Source organism: Coregonus clupeaformis, chromosome 2 (assembly GCF_020615455.1).
Source record: "Coregonus clupeaformis isolate EN_2021a chromosome 2, ASM2061545v1, whole genome shotgun sequence".
In the NCBI taxonomy this organism is placed as follows: Eukaryota; Metazoa; Chordata; class Actinopteri; order Salmoniformes; family Salmonidae; genus Coregonus; species Coregonus clupeaformis.
Genome location: NC_059193.1, coordinates 18021983 through 18031165, shown reverse-complemented (window position 1 = coordinate 18031165; position 9183 = coordinate 18021983). Strand labels below are relative to the sequence as shown.

The 9183-nt window shown below is 43.3% G+C and overlaps 1 protein-coding gene across 1 annotated transcript; it reads right to left on the bottom strand.

Moving 5' to 3' along the window:
* Positions 1 to 1768: 1768 nt before the first annotated feature.
* On the bottom strand, positions 1769 to 9183 carry LOC121533945 (cytochrome c oxidase assembly protein COX18, mitochondrial). Its single transcript, XM_041840328.1, has 7 exons — positions 9060 to 9183; positions 6458 to 6896; positions 5051 to 5151; positions 4518 to 4684; positions 4305 to 4420; positions 3318 to 3425; positions 1769 to 2308 (listed from the first exon to the last, which is right to left on the bottom strand). Exons 2-7 carry the CDS (start codon positions 6884 to 6886, stop codon positions 2141 to 2143), a joined length of 1089 nt encoding a protein of 362 aa, XP_041696262.1. The 5' UTR covers positions 6887 to 6896; positions 9060 to 9183; the 3' UTR covers positions 1769 to 2140.

Genomic DNA, 9183 nt, shown 5'->3' with positions numbered 1-9183 from the left:
GTACAGTTATCAGCGATTTTGTTGAAGCTCAACCACGCCCCTAAAATCTTTGATTTCCATTTCTACATCGAAGTTATGGTCATTATACCTTTACTTTGCAATTAACCAAAAATACCAGTTAATACAAAATATTTTTTTTATTTTACTTAAGTAACTTCAACTAAATTACTTCAACTTTGTGAGCACATCGAATGTAATCAACAATTTCTGGATCACAATGAGATTCAAATAAAATAAATAACAAACCTTTCATGCAATTTATGCTGAAAGTTCAAAGTACAAATGTAGTATCCATTGATCATCCATGACTGTGGTCATTATCTTAAATACATTTATTGCATGTCATTTGCCAGTTACAGAGTTACATTGCCAGTTAGTCTTCAATCACAACACCAAGTTATCCTGGGTAGAACAGGGAGTGGTTACCTTTCAAAGTAAACCTGCATGTACAGTACCAGTCAGAAGTTTGGACACCTACTCATTCAAGGGTTTTTCTTTATTTTTAATATTTTCTACATTGTAGAATAATAGTGAAGACATCAAAACTATGATATAACACATGGAATTATGTAGTAACCAAAAAAGTGTTAAACAAATCAAAATATATTTTAGATGTCAGATTCTTCAAAGTAGCCACCCTTTGCCTTGATGACAGCTTTGCACACTCTTGGCATTCTCTCAACCAGCTTCACCTGGAATGCTTTTCCAACAGTCTTGAAGGAGTTCCCACATATGCTGAGCACTTGTTGGCTGCTTTTCCTTCACTCTGCGGTCCAACTAATCCCAAACCATCTCAATTGGGTTGAGGTCGGGTGATTGTGGAGGCCAGGTCATCTGATGAAGCACTCCATCACTCTCCTTGGTCAAATAGCCCTTACACAGCCTGGAGGTGTGTTGGGTCATTGTCCTGTTGAAAAACAAATGATAGTCCCACTAAGCGCAAACCAGATGGGATGGCGTATCACTGCAGAATGCTGTGGTAGCCATGCTGGTTAAGTGTGGCTTGAATTCTAAATAAATCACTGGCAGTTTCACCAGCAAAGCACCATCACACCTCCTCCTCCATGCTTCACGGTGGGAACCACACATGCGGAGATCATCCGTTCATCTACTCTGTGTCTCACAAAGACACGGTGGTTGGATCCAAAAATCTCACATTTGGACTCATCAGACCAAAGGACAGATTTCCACCGGTCTAATGTCCATTGCTCGTGTTTCTTGGCCCAAGCAAGTCTCTTCTTATTGGTGCCCTTTAGTAGTGGTTTCTTTGCAGCTATTCGACCATGAAGGCCTGATTCACGCAGTCTCCTCTGAACAGTTGATGTTGAGATGTGTCTGTTACTTGAACTGTGAAGCATTTATTTGGGCTGCAATCTGAGGTGCAGTTAACTCTATTGAACTTATCCTCTGCAGCCGAGGTGACTCTGGGTCTTCCTTTCCTGTGGCAGTCCTCATGAGAGCCAGTTTCATCATAGCGCTTGATGGTTTTGCGACTGCACTTTAAGAAACTTTAAAAGTTATTGAAATGTTCCAGATTGACTGACCTTCCTGTCTTAAAGTAATGATGGACTGTCGTTTCTCTTTGCTTATTTGAGCTGTTCTTGCCATAATATGGACATGGTCTTTTACCAAATAGGGCTATCTTCTGTATACCACCACTACCTTGTCACAAAACAACTGATTGGCTCAAACGCATTAAGGAAAGAAATTCCACCAATTAACTTTTAACAAGGCACACCTGTTAATTTAAATGCTTACCTCATGAAGCTGGAAAATAGTAAAAATAAAGAAAAACCCTGGAATGAGTAGGTGTGTCCAAACCTTTGACTGGTACTGTACATGCTACAGTATATACCAGTCACATAGATATTTTGATACTGACTTGGTTTGTCAGATATGGACGTGTTGGATACTCCATGTCCACAAGGTCTGATTCTCTCTGATGGACCATCACCCCAACGTGGTGCACTCTAGATCTTAGTTCAGTGGTCACCAACCCTGGTCCTGGAGAGATACAGGGTGTACAGTGCAGGTGTTTGTTCCAACCCAGTGCTAACACACGTGATTCTTCAACTCACCGTGAAGATTGACTGAATGAGGGCGACAGTCTCTTTCTCTACTATTAGCTAGAAAACCTATTTCACTTGATGTATTTGGAGACGAAGGAGGAAGCGATGTCCCTGTAAGGCGTGTCCGAGTCAGAGCGCGTGGGGGGGATGCAGCACAGCCTTCGGAAGCGAGGTGAGCGCAGGAGCAGGTTGTGGCCCAGTCCCACACAACTGGAGCTTAGCCAGTACAGAGCCATGGACTGGGGAAGAAAGAGGAAGGGAGATGGAGAGCGTATCAATCTTCGGCATTCAGCATAAGCAAATAAGCAAAGTTGAATACCATGCATGCATAGCCGTAATATTAAATAGCTTTCGAAAATTAGGTGCGTACGGGTAGCCCTTCATAATTATATCTGAAAAAGCATACGAAACGTCACCTGCTAAAATATATCTAACTAAACCAAAGGTTGTGAGTAGCCTCAGATTGTTTCAGTCTCCCTTGCATCATTTCACAAGGCCTACTCTCACATGGAACAGTGTGTTTTGGGTTCCTCTTCGGTAGCTTCTTATGCAACTATGATGGTGCTCGAATGGAGACACAACAAAATTACACTCCAGATTATCGAATCAGATTGAGGGGGGCTAGATTGGGAGGCTGCATCAGTGTACCTGGGAAAGAGGGAGCTATAGGAGCAAGAGAGGGCTTTCAAAGCCGGATGGGGCTCTTCAGGTACAAACAGGGTTTGTCTGTCGCAACATCTGCCCAACTGTAAAGTGTATACTATGTGTGTGTATGTCTCCGACTGTGTGTGTGTGTGTGTGTGTATCTTTCGCACAGTGTCCCAGATAAGCCAGACATCCTGTGCATGGGTCTGTGGACTTGGTGGAACTATCACCGAAGTCGGGGAGAAAACATCCTCAGTGTTTTTTCATCTATCACCATTTAGGTGGGTTTCTAAACAAAGTGTTCGTCTCATCCATCCCTTACGTAATGCGATGGGTGGATAGGTGCACGGGGCAATGTGGGTTATGCCTGTCTGGGCAAGAAGGAGACGAACGTGTGGCTGAGGTCTTTTGTTTCAGCGCTAGTGGGAGTGTGTTGCCATAGGGATGGCTAGAGAAATGTGCTAGCTGTCTTAATTTACAGGGGGAAAGTGATGTGGCATGTTTGACAGCTTTTGTGATGACATGTTGTTGAAGGATAAATGGTTCCTTGTTTGTGGTTGCGTGTGCTGACACATACAAGCATGCAGACACACACACACTTACGGAGGGCACGGTGGCAGCTATGGGGATCATCAACAGAGAGATCCCTCTGATAAAGTTGGTCACATACTTCTGGAACTTGGATGCTTCTATCCTCCGCAGAGCAAATACCTGACAACACAAATAAACTAGACTTAAGGGAAACGTTTGTGGGGAAGATCGACATTCTCATTGCTACTGGGAAATGCATTCTGGTTTTTAATATCTATTCATGGGTCAGCGAGGGATGCAGAATGACCAAACTCAAATCAAATCAAATATTTGTCACATGCTTTGTAAACAACAGTTGTAGACTAACAGTGAAATGCTTAAAGGGATACTTTGGGATTTTGCCAATGAACAGGTCTACTTCCCCATAGTCAGATGAACTCATGGGGACCATTTTTATGTCTCTGCATCCAGTATGAAGGAAATTAGGTAGTTTCGCGAGCCAATGCTAACTAGTGTTAGCGCAATGACTGGAAGTCTATGGTATCGACTAGCATGCTAGCAGTTACCATAGACTTCGTCATTGCGCTAACGCTAGTTAGCAACTTCCTTCAAACTGCACACAGAGACATAAAAATGGTATCCACGAGTTCATCTCACTCGGGAAGTAGATAAAGGGCTTCATTGCCAAAATCTTGAAGTATCCATTTAAATCAAAAACAGATGTGACTATCACAAAACTAGTCCGAACCAAGCCAGCAACTCTCATATCGCTATCTTTTCCGTCTCCCAGTAGATAATCTACGATAGTATGTTCTGTCCTAGCCTACGTTGGAGTATTTCATTACACCAAAACCTGACACTCCACCACCTGAAATCTATTGTGAGTTGAACACAGGTCTATCTGAAAGCATGTTAGGTGAGGAGTGTCCTCTTGTAAAAACAGCAGCCACAGGGTCTGAATACTAGGTGGATCAAAGCTCTCATCTAAAAGGTTTCCCTATTGTGTGTCTAATGGAGGTGTTGCTCAAGCCGGGTGTGTTAGTTCGACCAGGGCCTCACCTCTGTGATGAGCAGGTTGATGAGGCCCAGAGAGACAGGCATGATCCAGGTAGAGTCAGGCAATGTCAGGTCGGAGAACCATAGAGTGCCCCCTACTGCCAGCTCTGTCTGCAACGCTGAAAAAAAAAATCATATGTGATTATGTAGCTTGTTGAAGATACAACAGACTTGATTGTGAATGTATTGATTAATTGAGTGAGTGTGGAGGTTTACCGGTGGCAGCATCAGACACCCCCAGGCTCAGGTTGCGCAGGGCCAGGGAGAGGCATACCCACATGGGCAGCTGCACCCATATCAGCAGGCTTGCCTTGAAGGGGTGGCAGTTATCCCTCACGTACAGCTCAGACACTATCCTCTTCAGGTTCTTCTTGAATTGGTATCTAATGTGACACAAAGGAATCCAAATGCCAGGCAATTAAGGAAGTTCAATTTTTTAAGTTACTTCTTTTAAAACATCATAGCTGACATTGGAAACCTGATACAGTGTCATGTATCAGTTAAACAACATGGAACTTCCCCATAGAAGTTAAATTGTATTCCATAACTAACCAGATCTAAAAAGTTAACTGTCATACACCATTACATTGACAGATAAGAGCAAGAGAGCACTTTTCTTTGAAGAAAATCTCAAACGGCATGGAAGTGTGTTGTGTTTTGGTTAATATTTATAGGCTGTGGTTTCGGAGTTGGCGCCAAGCTCCCAGAAGCAGCCCTCCAGGAGCCCAGGTCAAAGATCATTTATTCACCGGCAGTGTTTTTCCGTCCAGCCCTTCTCTTTGGCCCGCACCGAGATCTCGTAGCGCAGCCTCTTAGCAAGCTCCGCTATCTCCACTTGCAGGGCTTCAACCTAGCTGGAGGCAAAGAGGAGCATGGGGGTTAACTTTGATTCAACATGGACTCCCCCTGAAATGCAGCCAAAAGTTCTAAATTACACAGCCCACATTAGTAACCCAAAACTGGACATGGGTCGTAGAGGGAATCAGGCTAGCCAGGGAGCCTGGTCACGAAAGAGCACTCTCTGAGTTATGACAACAAAACATTCAACCCGACTGCTCCTTTTTAAAAATCTAGTTCTCAAAGTCCTCTAAGAGTCAGGGACCTTGATGTATTACAGCCAAATATCAAAGTCAAAAAGCAGTTTTTCTCATGATGACTCATCATGGAGGACATTCATAGCCTTGAGTAGATTGCAGCTACGGCTGTCTGTGTGAGGCCTGTGGGAGGGGGAGCGATATGCTGACCCTTGTTCTCACACAGTGGGAGAGCAGCACTGGGGAGGGGAAGAAAAGTAGGAAGACGACGACACTGGGGGGCAAAACTGGAAAAATAAACAACCCACAGCTGAGGAGGACGGAGTGGGAAAGAATGCTTAATAAAGGCCAAGTGCTCAGCAATGTTTGCACAGTCACAGAGAAGCATTGGCTGACTTTACATTGCCTGTCATAGTTCCCCAGAATGTGTGTAAACATCTTAATCTTCCTGGGAAGCTTCAGTAACAGACAAGGATGGGAGACGAGGAAGTTTCAAGTGGAATAGTGAATGAGCAGTAGAGAAAATCTCCCCATTGTGACTATATCATGATCCACTTGTTTCACACAGCAATATGGATGAGAACTTCAAATCATGTTTGTGTACATTTACATTTCAAATTGTTAAGCAAATGATACATTACACCAGCGGTGCATCTCAATAGTCTAACGTAGCTTCCTCCTCTCATCTCTTTTCCTTCACCTGCACCCATCCGTATTTACAAAATAGGTGAAACCAATGGTCGACGCTTCCTGGAAATGTGCTTTCAACTTGCCAGTTCTTGCACATCTGTGCAGCTGAAGGAAATATGATGAGGAAGGATGCCACTTGATGTGGTCCTCTGTAGCTGAATTGGTAGAGCATGGCGCTTGTAACGCCAGGGTAGTGGGTTCGATCCCCGGGACCACCCATACGTAAAAATGTATGCACACATGACTGTAAGTCGCTTTGGATAAAAGTGTCTGCTAAATGGATTATTATATTATATTATTATACTTGACTTTAGACTGGAGATGCACCCCAGGGCTTCTCAATCTCAACTCTGCCCCCGTTGGGACTAGTGTGGGCAACAACAACAAAAAACACTGTACAATATAATGCTTGGTTCTTGATGCAACACAGACCTTTGCTATGATGACCGCCTGATAAGCTCCCAGTGGCAGTGTGACAACTGTCCTCAGGGCCACAGTGGTGCACACGATACTGGCCCACCATGGTAGACCCGTGGTCTGATGGACAGATATCAGTAGCTGCTCAGTCAGATGGACAGGAGTAGAGTCTGCTAGGCTCTCATACCAGCCTGTACCGCTGGTTGTAGATGCTGGTCTACAGGGCTGAAAGCATACATTTGATTTGAGAGGCAGACTAGGACGGAGGCATGGTAATGTGGCCACCCGAAGAGGGACGTGGCTGCGGTGTGTTGTGTGGTGGTCACAGGCAAAGGGAGCGTGGGAGATGCTTCGAATGGGAGGTCTGGATGACAGGTAGGTGATTTGATGTAATGTCCGCAGTGAGCCAGGTCTCACGTGCACGGTCATCTTCTGACACAGCATTGACACAAATCTGTAGAGGAGAGGACCATTTTAAAGAAGTAGGCATGGGCAAAATAAGTTCCACAGTAGTATGTAAACCAACCAATCACCATTGGCACATTTTGATTTAGCCTAGCTAGCAGCAATGACTGGCCCTTCTGTAAGGGAGACATACACGCCACCTAGCTATCTAGCTACACAGGCAACAAGGTCAATGGAACTTTTTCGCTTTGCAGCAAGTTTTCCATTACTTTAGGGGAATAGGAACGACTCAAGAAAGCTGTTGCAAGCAAGCAGCAAGGTTATCTTACAACTAAAAACCTGTCTTTGTAGCTAGTACATAATGTACTGCACTAGCCCTTGATAAAAAAAGAAAAAACGGTTACATTGATACACACTTTTATAGGGTTAGTGAATTCCCACACGGCCATATCTCTATGTTACAGCGTGTTTATGGAAAACAACCCTTAGCGGAGTTGCCAACGACCGGATGCAACCGGTTTTCAGGGATACAGCTAATTCAACCTAGCTTCCTTTTCCGCTGAAAAACGGATGTGGGAATTCCGCTCAGCATTTTTATGCCCGCTACGTTAGGTTAACCAGGAAGAAGCGAGAGGGATAACTGCGGCCAAAATCTGTCTTCTCCAGCAGGTGGTGTTTAAAAAAATTTTTCGCTCACCAAACTAGGAGTTTTGGTATGGAGGTCAATAAGAGTGTCGAATTTGGTTAACAAAAAATGTAATGGCTTATTTGCTACGTGTGGCATATTTGATCGTTTCGTAATGATTAGGTCATTACGAGTGTTCTGATATAATTACGATTTAAAAAACGGAGAAAACCCACTTTATATCTGAGTCGTACCTAGTTGTCACTAGTTACCACAGCCACAGTCAGAAATGCCGCCTATTTCTACCATTTTAAACCTAACCACACTGCTAACCTTAAGACCAAAAATGAGCATTTTTGTTTTCATTTAGGTTTACGATAGACTGTATACCACCGGTATGACAAAACATTTATTTTTACTGCTCTAAATTATGTTGGTAACCAGTTTATAATAACAATAAGGCACCTCAATGCGTCGTGTCTAAGAACAGCCCTTAGCCGTGGTACATTGGCCATATACCACACACCCTCGTGCCTTATTGCTTAAATAGACGACTACCTGTGCTAATTAGCTATCTGCTGTATGTAAACAGAAGAGAGACGCCACAAACGTGTTGTCACTGAAAAATACTTTTGGCTGCAACTGTTTAACGGTGTACAGTATGTGTATTTTGCATTTGTGAAATTATTTTGGATGTGATATGAAAGGGATGTATGTTTGTAGAACAGTACCGGAATTGATAAACCATTTACGTTTAGATGGAGTATTTGGCTGTTTTGGCTTCCAGAGCCAATTCACCTTTAAACAGAACATGTAAGGTCATTGGACTATAAGGAGTAAAGTTAGCCTCTTTTAGTCCATTATGGAGTTAGTACTGCACATGAGCTAGCTAATGTTTACTAGTTGTTAGTCAGTGACTAACACTAAGTGGCACAGTGGTCTAAGGCACTGCATCTCTGTGATAAAGGCGTCACTACAGACCCTGGTTCGATTCCAGGCTGTATCACATCCGGCCGTGATTGGGAGTCCCATAGGGCGGCGCACAATTGGCCCAGCGTCGTCCGGGTTTGGCCGGGGTATGCCTTCATTGTAAATAAGAATTTGTTCTTAACTGACTTGCCTAGTTAAATAAAGGTTGCAAATAAATAAATATGTACTCTTAAGGAGCCATTACTCCTTATGTCCAAGGTTATTTTCAGAGGAAGACTAGCTCTGGCAGCCAAATACTCCATCTAAACGTGAATCGATTCTCAATTGCGACATAAAGCCCTTTACTTTCATATCAAAATAATATACACACTTTTAACGGTCTTAATCAATATATGGCCATGTGGGAACCATAACCCTATAAAGGTGTGTATCAATTTAATATTTCGTTTTTTGAAAATGCTTTCTTGCTGATATTAAACATAAGTTCCTTATGCTTCCAAAACAGCAACGCAAGTGTTGCGTGTTAAATGTTCGGACCGAGAGTCGGGGCTCTTAACAATTACTCTCGTGTAATGGAACTGAGTCATGATCGGCTAGTCCATGACATGCAATTTGCTAGTTATCGCATGCAGTTCGGACAGAATAATACATTCTCACCTTCGTTCCACTTGCAGAAACTAATATTTAAACTTATGTCCCAAACCTGTACATTACAATGCCGCACGCTAAATCTAATATTAATTTATGATTTCACCTCCAGCTGCCAAACGTGTCGAGGAAA